The 22,575-nt window shown below is 37.5% G+C and overlaps 2 protein-coding genes across 4 annotated transcripts in view; one reads left to right on the top strand and one right to left on the bottom strand.

The window, feature by feature from the left end:
- Nucleotides 1-22,170, bottom strand: part of LOC109419958 (inactive serine protease scarface) — a 205,549-nt gene extending 183,379 nt beyond the window's left edge. For 2 of the 3 annotated variants that reach the window (XM_029853097.2, XM_029853098.2), the window contains exon 1: nt 21,814-22,170. The gene's annotated coding sequence lies outside the window, so the exon portion shown is untranslated. The remainder of the gene's footprint in view (nt 1-21,813) is intronic. The other variant, XM_029853099.2, reaches the window with a different exon arrangement.
- On the top strand, nt 4,471-10,038 carry LOC134287713 (uncharacterized). The gene is made up of 2 exons (XM_062850283.1): nt 4,471-7,595; nt 7,655-10,038. The coding sequence occupies exon 1, from the start codon at nt 4,787-4,789 to the stop codon at nt 6,533-6,535; it is 1,749 nt and encodes a 582-aa protein (XP_062706267.1). The 5' UTR covers nt 4,471-4,786; the 3' UTR covers nt 6,536-7,595; nt 7,655-10,038.
- Nucleotides 22,171-22,575: the final 405 nt, after the last annotated feature.

Raw genomic sequence — 22,575 nt, 5'->3', positions numbered from 1 at the left:
GAACGCTGTAAAGCAATCACCAATATCAAGTCTGAACCTAGATGGAGTAAACTATTTCAGTTCAATAACCAAAATAGCGAGTTTGAAATTTAAAAAGTAGAATAGATGTGTTTCAATCATGTTAATTTAGCTGAAATTGCCAAACACCACTTTAAACTGAAAACTATTTGAAGATGACTCACTCTACCTTTTAAAGAAATGACAATAATCATTGTTGATATTTTGTAATGAGTGTTAAGTCAAGAGAATCATATATATTTTGTGTTTGAGGGACGTGAGACCTGTTCCTAAAAGATATACTCTCGCTTTCAATAACTATCAATCCTTTCATGAAAAATTATATGTCAATTGGTTAGTGTACATCTTTTCATGGTATGTTTCATGCATAACATCAAACTTTTACAATACTACTAAATGCTAGAATGTTAGTGCTGTTTAATGATAGCTAACTTAGCTTCATGTCCTATGTTGCAAGTTACCCCACAGATGGGGAAACTTGCAACAAGCATGTATTTCGCACCTCCTGATTAGGTGGCAACGTATTTTGGTAAACCAAGTGCTGCATAGTATTCTACTCGGGGTAATTAGCGTACACGATGCTTCACAGGATGTTTCAAATGTTTAGATTTTCAATGATATTGCTTCAAAGTCGAAAAGTGTTGCAAGTTACCCCATTTGACGGTAGTTCTCAAAAAAGTTGCTGAATTTTCTTAATTTTCTTACAAATAGATTACCGAAAGAATTTCTGAACAAATTTCAATGGAATTAGGAACCGGTGGAATTTTCGAAAGACTAGGCAGAGGAAGAAATGACCATAGAGATATCCAAAGAAATTAACAAAGCCCATGAATTTAAGATGGAGGAAACACTGAAAAGAGCAGTAGTTAGATTATGGCCTCTAACCCCTTAACAGGAAACAGTCACGTAATTTAGTGAATATTTGTAGTACACGGTAAAAATTCTGCACGCTCGATTCAAGGGAAAAATCCATTAATTATTCAACATATCAATCAACATGATCAGAAATGCTTTATCCTTTGAATTCACAATTCTGTCACTCTTGACCCAAGAACCAAAACAAACCCACTGGAGGAGTGAACTGAAAATCACTTCGATTTGCACTAATGTACAACAATACACGATCTAATGTGAAAAGTTCTTGATTTGGAAATGACTGCTTTAGACATGAAAGCAAATCTAGTTGACAAATGGTAGGGTAATTGTTCCCTTCGTTGTGGTAGTACCTAATGTTGCGGTAGTGGCAATTGAGCACTTTTTCGACTGAAATGTTACCAAAAGGCATTTTTAATAGATGTATTATGCTTAAATTATGAGATTGCACCATTTATGTGCTTAAGATTTGCCCAAAAACCTATTTTAAAAAAATATTTTCCTTTAATTTTTTGCTGCTGTGTTCCTATTGTTGCGGTAGTGTTCCTAATGTTGCGGTATCCCATATGATTTCAATGGGATACCACAACAATAGGAACCAAAATTAAATTTTACCTCCATAATAGGAACAGTGTGCCTAATGTTGTGGTAAGCGATTTATGATCGAAAACAGAGAGAAACGATAGTTTTTATATTTTTCCAAGCAAATTTGGATAGAAAACTACCAACTAACGTTTTGGAACCCTTCATTAGATGGTACGATCATTGTTTTTAAAATGAATTTACCTTAATACTACAACGATGGACACACTTACCCTAGAAAGTGTTTCGCTTCGATTCACAGCTTTCTAACAGTTGTGAAGTAGAGTAGTGGTAAGGCTAGAGATCATAACGGTCAAGGTCCGAGTATCAAATCTAGGTTTGGGACGAACATGGACAACTTTTTTTTTATTTTGGTTTTCAAATCAAAACATTGTCAACAGCGTATTCAAGCGATGTTCCATTGAAATTGAAGAGGCGTTGGATATTACCATGATGTGTTATGACTATCGTTTACGACTGAAACTTTCGATGAGCGAGATAATTTTTCGGCAATAGCAGTCTGAGTGGTTAGCAAACACAGTTTTTGCTCCTACGTCCGACGTTTCGGTTCTTTATTGAACCTTCTTCAGGGGATCTAAAAATTTGGTGTTTGAATATACATTGATTTCCGATTTCTTTCCCTCAAAGTGCCCCATTTTCCCCTACTTACAGGAGTTTGTATTTTTGTAATCATGTGTAGTGGCCTACATTTGGTTGTCTGTATTGTGTCTGTAGATGGTTTGTAATGGCGTCTTTGGTGCCTAAAACATAGTGGGTTTTCTAATTTCATCATTTTGATTTGGTTTTGGAAATCACTTACTGCATGTGTGTCGATTTTTACGCCCGACACTGTGTTTCGCAACTTTATAGCAGCTTAATCGCACAAAGCTTGTTTTTTATCGCTTCTGTGATTTCTTTCTGCCTACGCTTTTTTCTTGCACCTGCACTCTACGCTTTCGAGACTGATATTGACATTTTCAATCTTGTGTGAGTGGTGTTTCGATTATGTTGTGTGTATGTGTATTATCCGTGTTTGTTGTGATTCCGTGTGTGTTTACATTTTCTGTGTTTTTCTGTTTTTTCGTTCCTAGCTTGTGAAGTATTCCTGCGTATATTGCATTTAAACCCTCTGTGTCTGTTCTTCGGTTGATGCAGTTGCTGTTGTTCACGATGTGACACATTTCCAAATATGGGAGTGTGTGTGATTTGTTTGTTTTGACTAAAATTTTTGTGTTTTCTAGGTTGAATCGGTGGTTTTCGACGATCGTGTGTTCCATTAGGGCTGTTTTCTGCTGGAGCTGGGTGATTTGCGGATCCGTTATGCTGACTCCTGTTTGCTGTAATCTGTCTAGCACGTTGTAGTGTGTTTTGTGGCCGCTGATCCTTGTTTTGAGCCTGTTTGTCGTCATGCCTATGTAGCAGGCAGAGCAGTCGTTGCATGGGATGGAGTAGATGACATCGGTCTGTTGATCTTCGGGGATCGGATCCTTCACTTTTGTGAACAAACCTCCTACAGATTTCCAGTTGTATGTTGCAAGTCGTATGTTTTTGTAGTTTTTCTGGATTTCCTTGTCGATGCGATTCGACAGGTGAGGCATGTATGCGATTGAACGGTAGGTATGTTCCAGGTCCATTTCATCCGGTGTTGCTGTTGGGGAGTCATTGCGGGTATTCGATCTATTGGCCAGCCTGTTGCGTAATGACTTGGGGTAGTTTTTAAGCTTGAGGTGTTTGTCTATTAGTTGGTTTTTGGAAACTTCATCTAGGTCTGTTGACAAACGATTCACTCTATTTATGAAGTTTCTGGCCGTATTCAGTTTTTGCCCTAGGGGGTGAAATGACCGGAAATTCAAAAACCTCCCACTCGCTATGGGTTTTTGGTACACTCATTGCACAATTATGGGTCACTCAAGGAACAACCATTTCATAATATGAATCGTTTTTCATACAAAAATAAAACTTTCATTATTTTTATTTTATATTCTCATCATTGAAACCCCTCTTTATTGTTTTAAATAAAAATCTGCTTGTAAAGTTCACTTTAGGCGGTGAAAATTACTAAAATGTTGGTGAATAATGAAAACCACAATAATGGGTCAAAATTGGCTGTGTAACAATTATGGGTCAATTTGTTGCCTATTATGGGTCACTTAAAAGAAATCGGCTCAAAAATAATGTTTTGTCTATTTTTTCAATGAATGATCACTTATTCTCGATAGATCAACTATAGTAGAATCTAAAACTGGTCTCAAACCTCTTAACGAAGCGTGCTTTCACGATTTGGAATCAATTTTTCAACATTGGGTCAAAATCTCCAACACAACCACCGATAAACGCCTAAAAGTATGCTATGCCCATGTACGCAGAACTGTCAATATTATGCTGCACAAAAAGTGACCCATAATTGTGTGATTTTCGGTGTTCCTTGGCACAATAATGAGTCACTTAAATTTTGCCAGAAATAAGCTTTAATTGGCTGCAATCACATGAATTTCTACATTTAGAACGTTAATTATACCTTTGTTCTGGTGACGATACCATTTCGCACATGAAAATAACTGAAGCTCGCTTTTACAGAGCTTACGAAAGTAGCGCACGCACTGTCCGATATTCACAATCGAAGCGTTACTTTGACAGCTAGTTTTGCGCCAAACAAAAACATATTGAAAATATGTATGTTTTGATGTATAAGCCCGTGTGCGAAACGTATAGTGACACAAAACAAATCAACTTATGTGCGAAAAATAATAATAGCTAACAAAAGCTTGCAATTAATTAGAATTTATCTATTAAAGTGGAAAGTGACTAATAATTGTGTGTGACCCATAATTGTGCAATGAGTGTACCACCGCGTTGTGACCTTTTGGTTCTCGTGGCGAATGAGCAGCATGTCCAAGAAGGGTAGGCAGTTATCCACTTCCAGTTCGTGCGTGAACTGGATGTGGGTGTCATAGCTGTTAAATGCTTGCAGTACGCTTTGTAGTTGGCTGAGTGGGATTGCAGTCACCAGATCATCGACAAACTTCCGAATGAACGGTAGCGGGATGTTTAGTTTGTTCAAGACTGAATTTAGCAGGCTCTCCATGATCCAGTCGGCTGTGGCCGAGGATAGCGGGTTTCCCATGGCGGTTCCGAAGATTTGGTGGTAGTGTTGACCATCATACCGGAAGTAGCTAGAATCTATACAGTATTCTACGATCTCAAGGAACAGATCTAGGTTTATATTCGTGTTGGGTTTTATCTCGTCCCACCTCATTATGATGTTGTTCAAGACCAGCGATTTCGGAATCGATGTGAAGAGAGCTTTCACATCATGGCACATACACCACGCGTCCACTTCTACGCGCACATCGAGACAAGATATGGTGCAGATTTGAGATCAGCTTTCAAAGACTACGCCAATGACAACAGGAAGTTAGGGAACATGACTAGTCGAAAGTCCTTCCTGATTCGTTGTCGCAAAAGAGGAGTATTTCCGACGCATATTTCCAGCAATTTCCGGTTCACCTTTCCCCTCCTCGAAGAAATCAGCCCATATACCAACAAGATACAGAAAAGTATAACAAGATTCATGAAGTCCATCTTGAATATTGAGATCAAACACACATTCTACAAAATCCAAACTATCAAGACGAGAATGTCCACCATTGCTCAAACCATCATGGATTCGGGAGTCCCAGAAGAAGTATATGCGAGCTTCTTCGAAAACCAGAGCAAATACAACGAGAAGTACACCACATCCCGGAGCAACAAGACAAAACGGAAGTTCAGCCGCATCATTGAGCGAGCTGAGGAGTCTAGCCATGAACAAATCCCAACAATCAACGAAAAAGCCATACACAACGGTACTCAAGTAAACATCCCACCAGAAACACAAGTCTTGCTGAGCCTCGGACCGAAGTTCGCGCTCCCACAAACAAAAACGGATCCGATATTCTTCTACCACATGCTCGCCGATGTCGAAGAAATACTGAAGTCCAACCCGGACACGACAGTACAAGACCGTACAAGGTGCGCCATCACAAACTCGATTCTCAACTACCTCCATCATAACGACAACCGCAACCGTGAACTGGATCCACTGGTGAAGTTCTGTTCCAACGCCGAACGAATAACGAGAAGGTTCCTGAGCGAGAACCCAACTATCGTAGTCCTGAAGTCGGACAAAGGAAACAAGACGGTATTGATGGAGACACAGGACTACAAGACCAAGATGCTAGAACTACTACAAGATCGCAGTACGTACGAACCTATCTCAAGAGACCCCACATCACGCTACCAGCAACAGAACAACAGCCTGGTCAACCGACTCAGGAATCTGGGTCTTATCGACAGAAAAACAGCTAGTAGATTAACCACATATAAAGCGGTATGCCCTAGAATCTACGGTCAACCGAAGGCTCATAAACCCGGCCTTCCTCTGAGACCTGTGGTACCAAATATGACGGCACCGTCGTACCAGCTTTCGAAGTTCGTTGGGAGCATCCTCCAGAAGTCACTGGTAAGTGAATACAACATTAAGGACTCCTACACTTTTTGTGAGTTCATCAACAACGTAACACTACCGGAAAACTACGTGTTGATTTCACTCGATGTGAAAGCTCTCTTCACATCGATTCCGAAATCGCTGGTCTTGAACAACATCATAATGAGGTGGGACGAGATAAAACCCAACACGAATATAAACCTAGATCTGTTCCTTGAGATCGTAGAATACTGTATAGATTCTAGCTACTTCCGGTATGATGGTCAACACTACCACCAAATCTTCGGAACCGCCATGGGAAACCCGCTATCCTCGGCCACAGCCGACTGGATCATGGAGAGCCTGCTAAATTCAGTCTTGAACAAACTAAACATCCCGCTACCGTTCATTCGGAAGTTTGTCGATGATCTGGTGACTGCAATCCCACTCAACCAACTACAAAGCGTACTGCAAGCATTTAACAGCTATGACACCCACATCCAGTTCACGCACGAACTGGAAGTGGATAACTGCCTACCCTTCTTGGACATGCTGCTCATTCGCCACGAGAACCAAAAGGTCACAACGCGGTGGTAACAAAAACCCATAGCGAGTGGGAGGTTTTTGAATTTCCGGTCATTTCACCCCCTAGGGCAAAAACTGAATACGGCCAGAAACTTCATAAATAGAGTGAATCGTTTGTCAACAGACCTAGATGAAGTTTCCAAAAACCAACTAATAGACAAACACCTCAAGCTTAATAACTACCCCAAGTCATTACGCAACAGGCTGGCCAATAGATCGAATACCCGCAATGACTCCCCAACAGCAACACCGGATGAAATGGACCTGGAACATACCTACCGTTCAATCGCATACATGCCTCACCTGTCGAATCGCATCGACAAGGAAATCCAGAAAAACTACAAAAACATACGACTTGCAACATACAACTGGAAATCTGTAGGAGGTTTGTTCACAAAAGTGAAGGATCCGATCCCCGAAGATCAACAGACCGATGTCATCTACTCCATCCCATGCAACGACTGCTCTGCCTGCTACATAGGCATGACGACAAACAGGCTCAAAACAAGGATCAGCGGCCACAAAACACACTACAACGTGCTAGACAGATTACAGCAAACAGGAGTCAGCATAACGGATCCGCAAATCACCCAGCTCCAGCAGAAAACAGCCCTAATGGAACACACGATCGTCGAAAACCACCGATTCAACCTAGAAAACACAAAAATTTTAGTCAAAACAAACAAATCACACACACTCCCATATTTGGAAATGTGTCACATCGTGAACAACAGCAACTGCATCAACCGAAGAACAGACACAGAGGGTTTAAATGCAATATACGCAGGAATACTTCACAAGCTAGGAACGAAAAAACAGAAAAACACAGAAAATGTAAACACACACGGAATCACAACAAACACGGATAATACACATACACACAACATAATCGAAACACCACTCACACAAGATTGAAAATGTCAATATCAGTCTCGAAAGCGTAGAGTGCAGGTGCAAGAAAAAAGCGTAGGCAGAAAGAAATCACAGAAGCGATAAAAAACAAGCTTTGTGCGATTAAGCTGCTATAAAGTTGCGAAACACAGTGTCGGGCGTAAAAATCGACACACATGCAGTAAGTGATTTCCAAAACCAAATCAAAATGATGAAATTAGAAAACCCACTATGTTTTAGGCACCAAAGACGCCATTACAAACCATCTACAGACACAATACAGACAACCAAATGTAGGCCACTACACATGATTACAAAAATACAAACTCCTGTAAGTAGGGGAAAATGGGGCACTTTGAGGGAAAGAAATCGGAAATCAATGTATATTCAAACACCAAATTTTTAGATCCCCTGAAGAAGGTTCAATAAAGAACCGAAACGTCGGACGTAGGAGCAAAAACTGTGTTTGCTAACCACTCAGACTGCTATTGCCGAAAAATTATCTCGCTCATCGAAAGTTTCAGTCGTAAACGATAGTCATAACACATCATGGCACATACACCACGCGTCCACTTCTACGCGCACATCGAGTTGGATATTACTTTCAAAATAATATTCAAATGATACCGAATTGATAGGCAAGTAGTGCGAATTCAAGTGCCAATCCTCTCATATCAGCTTGCAGATTTTTTACCGTGTAGTAGAAAATACTTTAATTGTGGCTCTCTGGGGGATCCAAGCCTCGAACAGTTTTGGGTGTTATTCCATAGTGAATATTTGCCAAGCACTGTTATTTACATACAAACTAGCTGTGATGTGTGAGTTTGCTTCTCATTTTACTTTTTCGTACAAAATGTTGAAACCACGAAGATACTATATTACCTGCCATGGTTTGATGGCCAAAAATCATCAAACATTAACTGCGTTTTCACGAAACGCGACGCGAGACAAGACACGACACTTATGGTTCTTACAATCGTCAAAATAATTAAAAAATTACCTTAATGCCGACCGGATTCGGTTGTCTCGCGTCGCGTTTCGTGAATGTCGTGATTGTTCTTACGTTAGCACTAAATGCACAAATTGATAGTAATTTGATAGATTAACTGCGTTTGGCTAGAATTATGATAAAACTAATAATAACAAGTATGCTTTGACGAGAGACGAACCAGCCAAGGGCTGAAACCCTCTTTAATAAAGACACATCAATCAATCAAATCAGTAATGTTTTGACAAAACTATCATACATCATAAATAAGGCCAATTAGAATATCAACTTGGATAATCAGCATTTTACAAGAATCTTACATCACGTGCAATCTGCTAAGCCCATCAAAGATAGTAAACTTGTTATTAGTATAGCAATCAAGCTTGTAATCGTTCTGCACAATATCAAATGTTACAGTTTGTTGAATGATTTTTGAACAGGGTAATTCTACCCCAAGCAGCACACATGTTACAAAGAAGTGTTGACAGCGCACAGGTTTTTGGTTGGACACGAGTCATTTTCAAGTTATTTGCCATTGGATTAGAATAACATGAATGTAGGTACTGTACAACCAAAAACTCGCGCTGTCGACACTCTTTTGTGACATATGTGCTGCTTCTGCTTGGGACATGTTCTGACAGTTTTATATATCACCTGATTATGCATACACGGTTCTTATGAACGTTTTGACCTTCGAGGCAAAATGCACTGATGTCAAGCTAGCAAAACAAGCTAGCACACAAGCCCCATAGCCCTATTCAAAAAAGATATCCAAACCAATTAAATTGTCTCCCACGATTCTCCATGCTCACCCGCTCCTCAAAATCTGACCTAATGTTTACGCCATTAGGCAACCAGCTCTGAATGCAACCAAATTTCAAAGGTGGAGATGCAAGTACATCACCCTTTTGTCCTGCCATCTCTGCGTCGCGGCGGGGGAACGGAGAGACCCAATTGTGAAAACCCAATCTCGCACTGATCGCACTGATGAACCTATACTAGGTACTATGTCGCGGTCCATTTGAGCGGCGCATGTTTCCATTCCGCCCGGTCCTGTCGCAGCCGCAGGCAAGTGAAGTTGAAGCTTGGTTGCCCCTTGTTTGACCCCGTCGACACCTTACTGCAGAGAGTGCACGCGGCTTGTGGTGGGCCTGCCTCAGTGCCACACCAACCACTCCGACCCCAAATGTAGGTATGTCTGAAGAAGATAGAGAAGAACTTGGGACCTTTTGCTCTCGTTGCTATTGATGGTTGTCGGCGTCGTGTGACTGAATGGTGTGAATGAAAATCCACGGCGGCGATGCACTAGTGGTGGCTGTTGCACTGACAAGGTGGTTGCACAATTTCCATCCCAAACAATTCATTTGTCGACGATGGTTGTCCGCGGTTTTGTATTTTAAATATTTTGACGAGTGGCGTCAAGTGCACATGGTCGGTCACATAGCACCACGCTGATCGATTGATGTTTTTCGTTTTCGTCGTGAGAGCTTGATAGGCTCGAATGTCTGACCAAGCGGTTGAATTTGGACCTTCGTGAAAAAATGGCAGTTCAGTTAATGGACGCTTAGAACACGCAGTATGTAGTATGGCCCTAATAGTCTAGTTTTGAACACTATGAGAAATGCCTCATTTACACTCAAACCTCCATTTAGGTAGGATCCATTTAGGTAAAATCTATTTAGGTCCCTCCATTTAGGTAACGTTACCTAAATAGAATTTGGTTGTGTTCAGAACGGTTGGAGTACTTAAGATTGATGACGTCATACCCGACATTAACCTATCATTCACCTGTTTTTATTTTGGCCTCCAAACCCAACATAGACCCAACAGTTGTTCGATGTTGGTCCAACAGCGACCCAACATACGATAAAAATTTACCCGACATTGACCCGACATTCAACAATTTTTCAGTCTGGCGGAATTTTTCAGGGTTTTTTTGTGTTCCGTGCCCAGCTAGTCATTTGCATGACAATTCTCACCTGAGACCCTCCAAAACCCCCTAAAACGCCCCTGAAGCCCCTCCCCTTCAAAAACTCCCTTGAAAGTTCTCTGAAACTCCGCATGACCATCTTTAAATCTCCTATTCGAGTCACTCTCCCTAGTTAAACTTCTTTGCAACCTTGTACTCCATTTAGGTAATGAACTGAATCCATTTAGGTAATGAATCCATTTAGGTAAAAATTCTATTTAGGCAGTCCCGACCCATTACCTAAATGGAGGTTTTGGTGTACATTGGAACTGAGTTCTCAATTTAAAATTAATAACTATATTACGTTTTTCCGATGTTTTACAAACACTATAAATGTTTGTATGATGAAGTCCATACCAGTCTCCCCACATCACGTCGTAAAAACCTTTTGCCAGACAAATTTCAGCCCCATCAATAGTGTGTACAAAAATGTCGATTTCCAAGCATTACATAAGCGCGGTCAATGTTTTTGCCTAGTGTGTTTTCAAAAACTATACATTGTAGCAGCCCCCGACGAGTTCAAACAAGAGGCTGATTGGCACCATTCATAGCGCGATCGATCCCGACGACGACGACGACGACGGCTCCGAACGGCCAAACGACTTAACCTCTGCGGTTAACTTTTGCACTGGACTTCAATCAATCCTTTCGAAAGGAGGGAACCTTTCTTTGTATTTTTCGTCATCGTCGTCGTCGTCGTCGTTGCTGTCGTCTGTGGAAACTGATCTACTGCCACCGGGGATAAAAACTCTCCATTGCAAATTACACAAATCAATCAAATATATTATCGCCCATTAGTTACGTGAGCGAGCCGGGGGACTTTCAGACATGATACCAAACCAATTGACTGTCATCGCCCGAGGGAAGCGATATTAAAACAAACACAATTAATCAGTGAGTAGCATAACATGAAATATGCTTTGCGGCTGAGAATGTGGGTTGAAGCCAGTTGCTAAGTTTTTATTGTCATAATTCGACGGCGAGCAAGATGGTGCATACTGATTGACATGACGTCGTCAAACGTTGCGTTGGTTTGCTTTACCTAACTAGACTTGTGAATAAATCATCTGTAAGGAAGCTTCTCAGTTAATCTGAGTTGTTACTTCAACCGGAACAAATCGAAAGTTTTCAATGTTTTAATGGTGTTAATCTTCAGATTCTCAAAAAAAATACATTCCTCTAGCATTAATACATAATATGATTGGTCAGAATTATTCTACCTCTAACAAAGTTTCTATTAACCGAATGCTCAATCGTAGGAATACGTCAAAGAAAGGTACAACTGTACATATTATTCAACAGGTCAAATAATTCTATGAATAGTTTCACAATTTTGTAGAGCCTTTGACAAATTTTCCATTATTTTTACCGCATAGGGGAAAGAGGGGCATAACGCCCCGGCTAAGCATATGTGGTCATAAACCTCAAGTGATGCTTATTTTAAGGTCGTATTCTGCCTTGGAGAGAAGTTTACTCCCTTGTCTAAGAGACTTCAACTTTTGGCCCGCGTGTTCACAAAATTTCCCATTCAAATAAACAATTCAAAAAAGTGTTACTTTTTAGGTGCCCGAAAACTGCAAGGGGCAAAACGCCTTTTGGGTGAGGCAAAACGCCCGCTAGCGTTTCCCGCTTTGACTTGTTGTGAAATACCAAGAGATCTTCCCAGCAGTAAATGAAGGAGTAGGAGGCGCGTGGTAGTTGAATGGGATTGACTCCATATAATCAGCGCGCAATGTCTTAATTTCTGTGCGCTGCAAATTAGGGAATCTTTCCAAATGTGAAAAATCGTCGTTTTTTAAGCTTTTCTTATGACAATAGCAGCCGTTCTTGGGCTCAACCTGCTCAGTTTTAGTTCTAGTTTGCTTGCATCTCACCAAAACTTTTACAATATGATGAAATCGCGTGAAGGCGTTTTGCCCCCGGGGGGCGTTATGCCCGCAGTTCCCCTTACAATCATACAGATTTTTTGATTAAATTTCCCACTGATTAGAAATTTTCATCGAAAATTATTCATTGTACTAGTAGACAAAAAAAAACGTAAGCCATGAGCTTTAATCAACAACCAAAACTTTCCATTTATTAATAAGTTCTGATTTTTGAACCATGCTTATAGTGAAACAGTTTAAAAATGCTACCTAAAAATTAAATCTAACAATTGAAAAAAAAAATCTTCCCGAATAAAAAGTTAACTTTAACACTTTCGATTATCTGAACTATTTTTTTTCGTCAGATTGATGTAAGTCAAGATGTTGATGAAATTATGGAAAGTTTTCCTTATTTATTTTCCAATATTTATATTCTAAAACATTCTCAATATACATTTTAAATAAAGGATTTCAAGGAGAAACCTTAAACATTTAAACTCAATCTGAGTCTTGGTTACGAAGAACGAGATGTATGAATTGAACAACTTTGCTTAAAAATATAACATAAATCGATTTTCAAATCATCAGCCCTGTTTTAGAAATCGAAAAAAAAATCCGTCCCTCTGTCAGCTTACCGAATTCAGAAAGCTGTAAGCAACAAACTAGAAAATATGTCGTATATATATATATATATATATATATATATATATATATATATATATATATATATATATATATATATATATATATATATATATATATATATATATATATATATATATATATATATATATATATATATATATATATATATATATATATATATATATATATTTTTTTTTTTTCAGAAAGTTCCACATATTGCTTTAACCTTTCAGGACAAAAACCATTGCAAAAAGAACAGCTATTATTAGACATACGCTTTCACTATACTTCAGGTACCAGCTGGAAGTCTGTTAGAATGCCTTAAGGCGAAGCTGGATGTATTTCCTAACTTTTTTTGTTTTCGTTTTTTTAAATAAATGGAGCGTTATTTTCGCAAATGGTTTTCAAATATATTTAGAGGAAAGATCAAGGTATCTCCTTGAAAAATATCAAAAACCAAAATATGAGTAAATGTAATCAGTTTATCCAACTAACCATCCTTCTCCATCCCCAGCTGTCGCAAAGACGTAATCAGGATATGTCTCAACACTCACCAATCCTCCGTTGTGTCAATTTTGTCTAAGAGTCAGAGATAAGTCCCAAATCTACGTGTTTTGGTAACAGTCGGGAAGCAGGAAACCCCCATAACAGCGGTGAAGAATTGTACCACTTAAGACTATATGAGACTTGCTTAATATTCTTGCCAATGTAAACTAATATTGTCATTAAGAAACAGAACAAAAAAACTGATCCCGGGTAGAGGAAAAGAGCTCAATAATAGCATATTTTGATATTGAGATCAAAATGTGATATTGGTTTGATTGATATAAGAGATAAAATGATCTAAAAATAATATCTAAAATTTACTCTTGGAACATCATAATCATATCATATTTAGATCTTGTAAGATCTAACCAATAGCAGCAAGCTATTTGTTTGATCTTGAAATATCAAATATTGATATTGTTTAGATGTTCCAGGAACATTTTTCTGATATTATTCCCAGATCTTTTATCTCTTATATCAATCAAACCAATATCACGTTTTGATCGTCAGTACTTCACCTCTACCCGGGTTGTGGTCTCTTTTCTTGAAAAGTATGTAATTTGTTTTTTTTTTTACAAACTATCACCAATTTCATCAAAAAATGTTTTAAAGTTTCTTTCAAGGATGTCCTTTGAACTAATTTGCGGTAAATACCACACGCATTTAAAACATATTTGTTCAAATGCTTTTTATTTCTTGCAGTTGTTGTTTTTTTTTTTTTATTGTTTTGAAACGGGGTGACGAAGGTTTTATCGACAGGTTTGTTCTCTTCGTCATGGGGTTTTTTGTGGGCCCGACTGCCTGAAATTTGGGCATACAACTCAGCTTGGTTGGAATTTGAGGCCAACTCTGAGTTCAACAGGCTTCAAAAAAAAAACCACGACGAAGTGAACAGAACTGCCTAAGATACGTAAGTTCCCATTATGTGACAAAAATAGAAATAGATTCTTCAAAATGAAATTATGTTCTCAGTATTATTCATATTCAAAAAAGAGACTGTTTTCTTATCTATCTCTTTTGATAGCCGAATACTTATTCCAAAAAATCTCCCCAAAGTATCCCTAGCCTCTGGAAAAATACAAAAATGTTTGTCCGAGTTTCATCGAAACTTGTTCATATTGTTTGGCGAATCTAGCTTCTTCTTTTTTTCGCACCCATCTTCTTTGATAAACACGAGAAAGAGCGGGATGAAAAGGGGTACCGCGGAACCTGTTTCCATCCTTCTCTTTCTCGTGTTTGTTTAGGAGAGTGAGCAAGAAAAAAGAAAAAGCTAGATTCGCCAATGTTAATATTACAAAATAGATGATGATCAGACCTTTAGTCATGCATGATTTATCAGAAATATATTCGGTAAACTCCCTTTTTTCATTTGTTTTTCTTCAAAACTTTGTCGCATTTTTGTATGTTCTGAGAATTTCTTAAAAATCTCACCTATCAATACCATCAGCTATGTCGACGGAAGATTTGGGAAATGTTTAGATTTTCCAAAAAATCTGAATAAAGGAAACCTCTAGAAAAGCCTATTAAACTAATCACGGAAAAGTAAAGAAAGAATCGTTGAAGAATTCCAAATAAATTTGGAAAATCCTGGAAGTTCCCTTTCCATAAATATGAAAATCTGATTGAAGTCTGAAAGTTAATCTGATTTTACGAGAGACAAATTGATCTCAAAGGAAAACTTCACAATTTCTCGGATTTTTTTTTTCGCGCTTATGTCGAAGCGTGACCAAATTCTAATTGTAGTCAGAGAAGTACAGCATGTGCTTAGTAAAAATAAACCATTTTTATAAACTGAATTCAGCAGAACCAGTTGCTTGGGGATGCCTTTGTTTGCACAGTGGCTTGCATCTATGTGGTATTGAAAAAAAAAAATAAGAAGAATCAGCTTTGTGAAGAAAACGAAACATTTTTAGTAATTATATTGTTGTTCCACGTGGTATTCTTTCGATGAACACTCATGCAAGAAGAAACAACCAGTGGATCAATGTCTGAGGCAGTTTAAGAAAATCCCTAGGTTTATCCGAATTATCAAAATTTGGAATTGCCAATATATTTGAAAATAATTTTAACCCGAGTGTGTCCAACAGTGTTTCCGGTTATCTTTTTCGATTTTAATTCTCGATATTTAACATGTTTTATTATATGAGATTGATCAAATACTTGCCGCTGAAGCAATTAGGCCGATGCAAATATTCATTTTCTATGTTCGAGACCTCTCTTTGAGCACGAGGTAAGGATAAAAATGAAGAAAGACAGAAATATAAAAAAAAATAAGATGCAATAAAAATTTAATAATTAACCCTCTAATACCCAGATTTTTGATTTTGATCTAAATATGTATGATTTTTCGTCATCTAAAATCGATTTAAACATGTTTTGGAAGATGATTCTTTTTAATTCTTGATTTCGTGAATTTTAGTTTTTGATTTTTCTAATTTTTATTTTTAAACATTCCCACACTTTTATATTTTTCCTGAAAGCCTATTTGGGGTACGGATTTTTTGAGATGAAAACATGTTGAGATTTTATGATAATTGTTGAAATATTTTTATTTTTATTTATTTTCATAGAAAATATTATTTTCCGTTTTATTTTAAGGAAACTAATTTAAGAGTGTATTCGATTCCCTTAAACTATTAAACTAGGGTAGAACGATTTGGGAAAAAATAAAAATATGTTAAATCACGAGTTCCCAACCGGTGGTCCGCGGCCCCCTGGGGGGCCGTGAAGCCAGTCTAGGGGGGCCGCGATGTTACCGAAAAAAAAATTGTTAAATTTTTATTCTTTTTTTGTGCAAATTATACCAATTTTCAATTTTGTATACCGCCAGCCGCAATTTGAGAAATAAATTTTCAGTATAAAAAGCCGTCAGAAAAAAAATTTTCGGCTGCGCCGCTATTTTTCAGTTACGACTCAAATCCAGTGCTGAATATTTCATTTCGTCATATCTAAATTCAACCACCTACAGCTCATTTTAGAAGCTGAATCTGAGAATATGGTATATGAAAAACTTGTGCGGCTAGGCCAGTTCTGCTAAAAAGTCACGGAAAAACCACTACTTTCCTAATATTTAAGGTAAATGTCACGGACTACCTTCGAAAAATCCCAATGATATTCACGGTGAATATCATTTGGCATGTTTCAAAAGTAGCCCGTGACATTTACATCAAATATTCGAAAAATAGCGGGTTTTCCGTGACTTTGCGGCTAGACCATTTCGCACAAGTTTTTCATATACCACTAGCTGTCCCCGGCAAACTTTGTCTTGCCTACTGCGTTTTTTTAACGTTTCAAGTTTCTAGCCAAGACTAGAGCCAAGTTCAAGTCCCCGTTCAAAATGCACGAAACCTAATTTTCAAAAAACTCTCAATTTTTCCATGTTTTTTTGCCTCCTAAACCTTCCTTGGAAGAAAACTAACAGAACAAAACTAAGACGGCCAAAATCGGACCTTCCGTTCGCAAGTTATGCGCGGTCCCACGTATGCCACTGCATTTTTATATATATATATAGATATAGATAGATATTCTCAGGTTCAGCTTCTAAAATGAGCTGTAGGTGGTTGAATTTAGATATGACGAAATAAAAATTAAATCGAATATTCATGACATGATTTTTACGAAATGTGAGTGTCGAATAAAAACAAGTATCATTGATCATCCAAAATCCCTCCAACAGTAAATTTCCGGCTACGTCACAGTACCCAAAAAACTCAGTTTCGTTCATTTAATTCATATTTTTTTCTAAAAATTTTCATTGGGCCGCAGATGTTTTGACAATTCTTAAGGGGGTCGCCACTTTAAAAAGGTTGGGAACCCCTGTGTTAAATGTAGCGATTCAATACAAAATAAACAATGACTTCTAAAAGGTGACTAAAACATCAATTTTTCAATGATTTTAAAAAAAATGTAAATACTCTTTAAAATACACCAAAAACCATTTTGAGATATACAAAACAGTCCTAAGTATCAGCCAAAAATATAAAAAATTTGATTTTTTACGAAACAAAAATTACAAAAATGCTCAAACTATACCCCGTCTAAAGGCGGGGTTGGGTATTAGAGGGTTAAGTTTATTGAAAAAACAATTTTCAACTATTGCAACAAGTATTTTCAATCATTTTTTCTGATGAGTAGTCAAGTTTTTGTCACCTCTTCAATATTTTGGGATGTTTAAATCGGCTTCTTAGGATGTTTCATTTCCATATTGCAACTGGCCTTCCGAAAATCCCATGTATTGAAGTATGTTGTTTAAAAACATGTGCCCAAAAATCTAGATTTTTTCGGCACACACGGTGATTGAACCGGTCCAACCGAATATTTTCTTGAAATATTATGAGTTTCAGAGCTGAATAAGCCCAAAATTGATGGCAATACCATCGTTTTCATTTTATGGATACCCTTTGACTCTGACGGCATTTTACGGGTGTTATTATTGCTGGCCAAACTAAAATTTCTAAAAATTACACCCCAGTTGTTCTAAAAATTACTGAAATGTTCCAATACCTTTGAAATGAATTAAATAATCTTCAGGGAAGAGATAATGCTCAAACTCCATTTGAACATTAGAATTAACTGTCAGTAAGAACTCAACTAGAATTTCTGGACAAATAACTAAAACTTAGAAGGAAAAACCCGGGAAAGAGCTCCTTGGCCATTTTTTAAAACATCCCAAAATTATAGAAAATTTCTGAATAAAAATCTCATCAAAGTTTTATTGAAAAAAAGAATTCAAGAACTCTTAACCAACTAGAATTGAATTCATATAAAGCTGACACGTAGTTTTCGAGATTATGCTAGTGAAGGTATTTTTTTTAATAATTGATGGTATTCATTCAAATTAAAAACAAATTTAAGAAATTATTGAAAACCACATCAACAAAATCTTGAAAAAGAGTTTATATTAAACTGTCTTCAACGTTAGTTTTGAAAATATGTAATTCCGAAGGAAATTCACAAGGAACCAAATTGAAATTCCTGAAGAAAATTATAAAAAATATGTAAATAAATTTTGAAAAAAAAAAACAATTGATAGTAATATTATGGAAAATGTTTTTTTTTCCTGAGTCATACATGTTCTTCATCAAGGATATTTTTAAAAGTGTTGAAATCTCTCCAATATTTGTGAAAATTTTCAACAATAATCGACCAAGAACTCACATTGGGAAATGTTGGAAAAATAACAGCGAAAGCTTTTCTGAAACACCCCTCCAAAAGTCTCACTCGAAAAATGTCTGGAAATTGATTCCAAGGTTTCCCTGAAATTCATTAAGATTAAAATTGAGCTATTTCAGCTCAGGCAAATTTCATTTAAATAAATTATTCTTAATTTTATTTCTTAAAATTAACAGTAAATTTCCCTATTTAGATTTTTTTTTCTAAAATTTTACGTATCGCAGCATAGTTAATTTAAAACTTACTGATTTTTTTGTAATAAATTTCATTACCTTCAAAAGGAACTATAGAAAATTTTTATGCAAAACATATTGTTCAAATTTCATTAAAATTTCAAAATAAACTTTCGGGAAGTTGGGAATTTCTGGGAAAAAATAAAAAAATAGAAAAAAATGGTAAAGAGCTCCCAGGCAATTCTAACAATATTCTGGAATTTCAAGAAATGTTTCTGAATAAAAATCACATTCAAGGTGTATTAAAAAACACAAAGATATAAAAACTATTATTGTAAAAATTCTTAATCAATTAGTAGTCAATTCAGTTTCGCCAACATCAGAAATAAATTTATTCATATTTTGTTAGTCTAAGCGAATTTCTTTGAAAATATTCAATAACTGATGGTATTTATTCAAAATACAAATAAATTTCTGGGTCATTCGAGAAATTTTAAGGTATCTCGCAAATAAAATTTAAAAAAAGGTTTTAAAAACTATCTTTGAAAAAAAAATTAACATTTTTCTACAAGAAACATCACTGGATCCCCATTGGAATTCTTGAGAAAATTCACTCAAAAATACATTCGAGTTTTTTTTTTCGATAGCCTTAAAAATGTGTGAGAAATTTTTGATAAAATGTAGAAATTGTTTTAGGGAAAACTTTGGAATCATTCGCAAAAAAAAACCTTAGCTAAGAGTAGTGGAGGAGTCAATCTTAGTTCTTGTCAAGGGCATCATGGCTGCCTTGCTAGAGCTATGGGTATCCAATGTAGTCAACATGTTGTCGGTAAGTGGTACTTTATTCAATATTAAATATTGATGACAATATTCTATCTGCATGTATTCGATCCACACTCTGAACAATGCAGCCTAAATACTTGACAAAAAGATATGCTATAATTATTGAAGTTAAAAGAAGTTTAAAAATTATGAATCTTTAACCTTATAAGATCGAATTGTAGCTTGCATAACTTTTGCGTGAAATTTCGTTCAACATTTATAAAAAACGTGTAAATTAGCATGGAGTCAAATCGTTCAAGAAATGTTCTAAAAGAAAAATATAAATTTTAAGTATGAAAAAAGATTTTATATTTAAAACTCCGGAAAAGCACAATTTGTCAAACGAGGTGACAACAGGTTTTGATTTGATAGAATATTTGGTATCGTTACTAAATCATTAGGGCTTCCCTACATATTAAAATGCATGTCCAAAAGTGTTTCATAATGTTGTCACAATAACAAATGCATCGGCAAAACAGTCACGCTGAACAAATACAAGGATTGTATAGCATGTGTGTACAAAAAGTACTAAATAATTATCTGGATATTTATACAGCATTTAAGTTGAGATGATAAGATTTCATCAATAAAACATGTTATGTAAGCAATAAATACTAAATATTAGCACATTTATTCTACATGTTTGCTAATCAATAGAAAAACTTGGGTAGCTAAGACTGCTTTGCAAACGTGTGTATCAAATGAAAGAAAATTCTAAGTGAAAAAAAATCGAGATAAAAACTGTTCCTTTTGATCCCAATTACATGTACAAGGGATTGTCAAAATAACTGGGGCAGGTAAAATTTTCCCCGTTCAAAAAAATGTTCAACTGTAACTTTTTGAAAAGGGCATATTCTCAAATTTTTATTGCAAGTTCATCAACTAAGTGTGTATCAGTGGTCCTAATTTGGAAAAGATCGGGCTATTTTGCACGAAGCTATAAGAGCAATGAAATTTTGACCGTTTATGGCCGATATAACGAGCTATTAAAAACTTTTGATTATTGTTTGAGAATATTTAATGTCCTTTACGAAAAGTTACAGCTCATTGACCTTTTTTTAGTGAAAATTTTATCTGTCTCAATTATTTTGAATATCCCTTGTATTTCGACCACAACTGTAAGATCCTCTTCAGTGTCTCGTTCTTGACTCGTCTAAAATCTACATCTACTAAATCCCTAAATTGGTAAAATTCAACCGCCAAATTAAGGAAACAAATAATTTCAAATTTGAAACTTATGTTTATAATATTTTGAAATGTAAAACGACAAAATGTTAAAATGTAAGATTCCACTCGAAACTGGAAATGCCACCCATAGTGTATGGCATTGACCAGCACTAAATTAATGAACACAATTTCCCCCTAAATCATGCCCTAACAACAAACCAAACGATCTGGAGGTCACCGAAGGAAATCTATCGTTCGTTCTAATGCCGCGCTTTATCACTTCGACGCAAATTTAAACAATGAACATCATTCAAATCACTGCCTCCAAACGGCACCCCACCGAACTCACCCCGCTTTCCATCCCGGATAATTTATGCTAATTGAAACAAAAATCCGAACGAAAACATAACCGCGTCGATATGATAAAAAGCCCCATCCAGCAGCAGCAGCACCAACAGCAACCGAAGAGCTATTTCGCCACCAACAGATTAACGAAAAATAATTTACACAAACTTCAGACCCATCAACAGCGCGAGCAGGGAGGCAGGCAGCAACAGCAGCAGCAGCACAAGCACAGGAGACAAATCCCAAAAAGAAACAAAAAATAACATATAACCCTATTGGGGACAAAGCACACAAGGGGGCGTTCATGTAACCAAACAGTCTTTTTTTTTCGCTGCTCGCTGACCACCGCCATTCTCGGTTGTCCAAAAATATTTTTTGCGGAATTCCTCGCGCGCCCGGTCCCAAATGTGTTCAACTCACGACTCGTTTTCGATTTTGGTTCGTTTTGGTTTTTCGTTCGATCCAATCGGGCTGCGAGGCTGCAGGTTAGTCGAATGTCCTTTTGGGTCAGGCCTGCAACAACCGGATCTTTCGATTTTGGCACAAGTCACTTTGTTCGATTTTTTTTTTTTCAAATCTTTTGGAGCTTAGTCACTGTTTTTTTCTTGTTTTGGGTTGTTTTGCATAATCACTCAGGAATTTCACAGCCGCGTTTGAAGAACTCAAGAATTTTTCGATGACGTTAGAGATAGGACATAATCACTTACTTTTTCAGAATTTGAGGCACTATGCAGCGAATGCAGACGAATTTTCTTCTCCTTGTTCTGAGTTCAGAACAATCAAAATTGTCACTTCACAAATTCTAAATCCTCCGCCTAGACGGAAATGTCACAGCACTATTCGGCAGAATCACTCGTCACGTTGTGTCCGCGCGTTGCGCAATCGATAACGCAAGGATTCACTTCAATCCACCCGATTAAAAAAAAAAGGAAATCGTCACAATCCGGCGCTTTATCAGCACAGAACAGAAAAAAAATCCTCCCGAGAGAACAAACACACACGAAAAGGAAGCAAACAATTTCGGCGAACGATCACCTAACTATGAGTGCGGGTCGCCAAGATCAACACCTTTTATAGCCGATCACGTTTTCTCCCTTCGACTGCAGCAGCAGCAGCCCGCGCGGGTGCGCGAATATCTCATCAACCCGAAGCCCGCCGCCTTTCTTCCTACGGCTGCTAGCTGCTCTCACCCGCCCGCCCGCGGGGCATAAGAAGGTTCCTCGCCGCTTACCTGCTGGCTCTAGAAGTCACCCCCGAAAATCGCGACACGCAAATCGAGCGCACCCGCGTGCGCCAACGAGGGATGCTCCGCGGGGTCACTCACGCTCACCGTAGCTCTGACCGGCACGTTGGCTGCGAGCACAATCGGCGAGCTCACTCTCTTGCAACCCCTAAATGCTAAACTCGCGCGAATCGTGTGCGTTCGATCGCGAAGGGGTTGAGCGAAATCTCCCGCGGTGAGTGGCCTC

This window comes from Aedes albopictus, chromosome 2 (genome assembly GCF_035046485.1).
Source record: "Aedes albopictus strain Foshan chromosome 2, AalbF5, whole genome shotgun sequence".
In the NCBI taxonomy this organism is placed as follows: Eukaryota; Metazoa; Arthropoda; class Insecta; order Diptera; family Culicidae; genus Aedes; species Aedes albopictus.
This window is presented reverse-complemented; position numbering and strand designations above follow the sequence as displayed.

Coding starts and splice junctions, on each gene's coding strand:
- LOC134287713 (XM_062850283.1), top strand. CDS start 4,787: ATGGCACATACACCACGCGTCCACTTCTACGCGCACATCGAGACAAGA.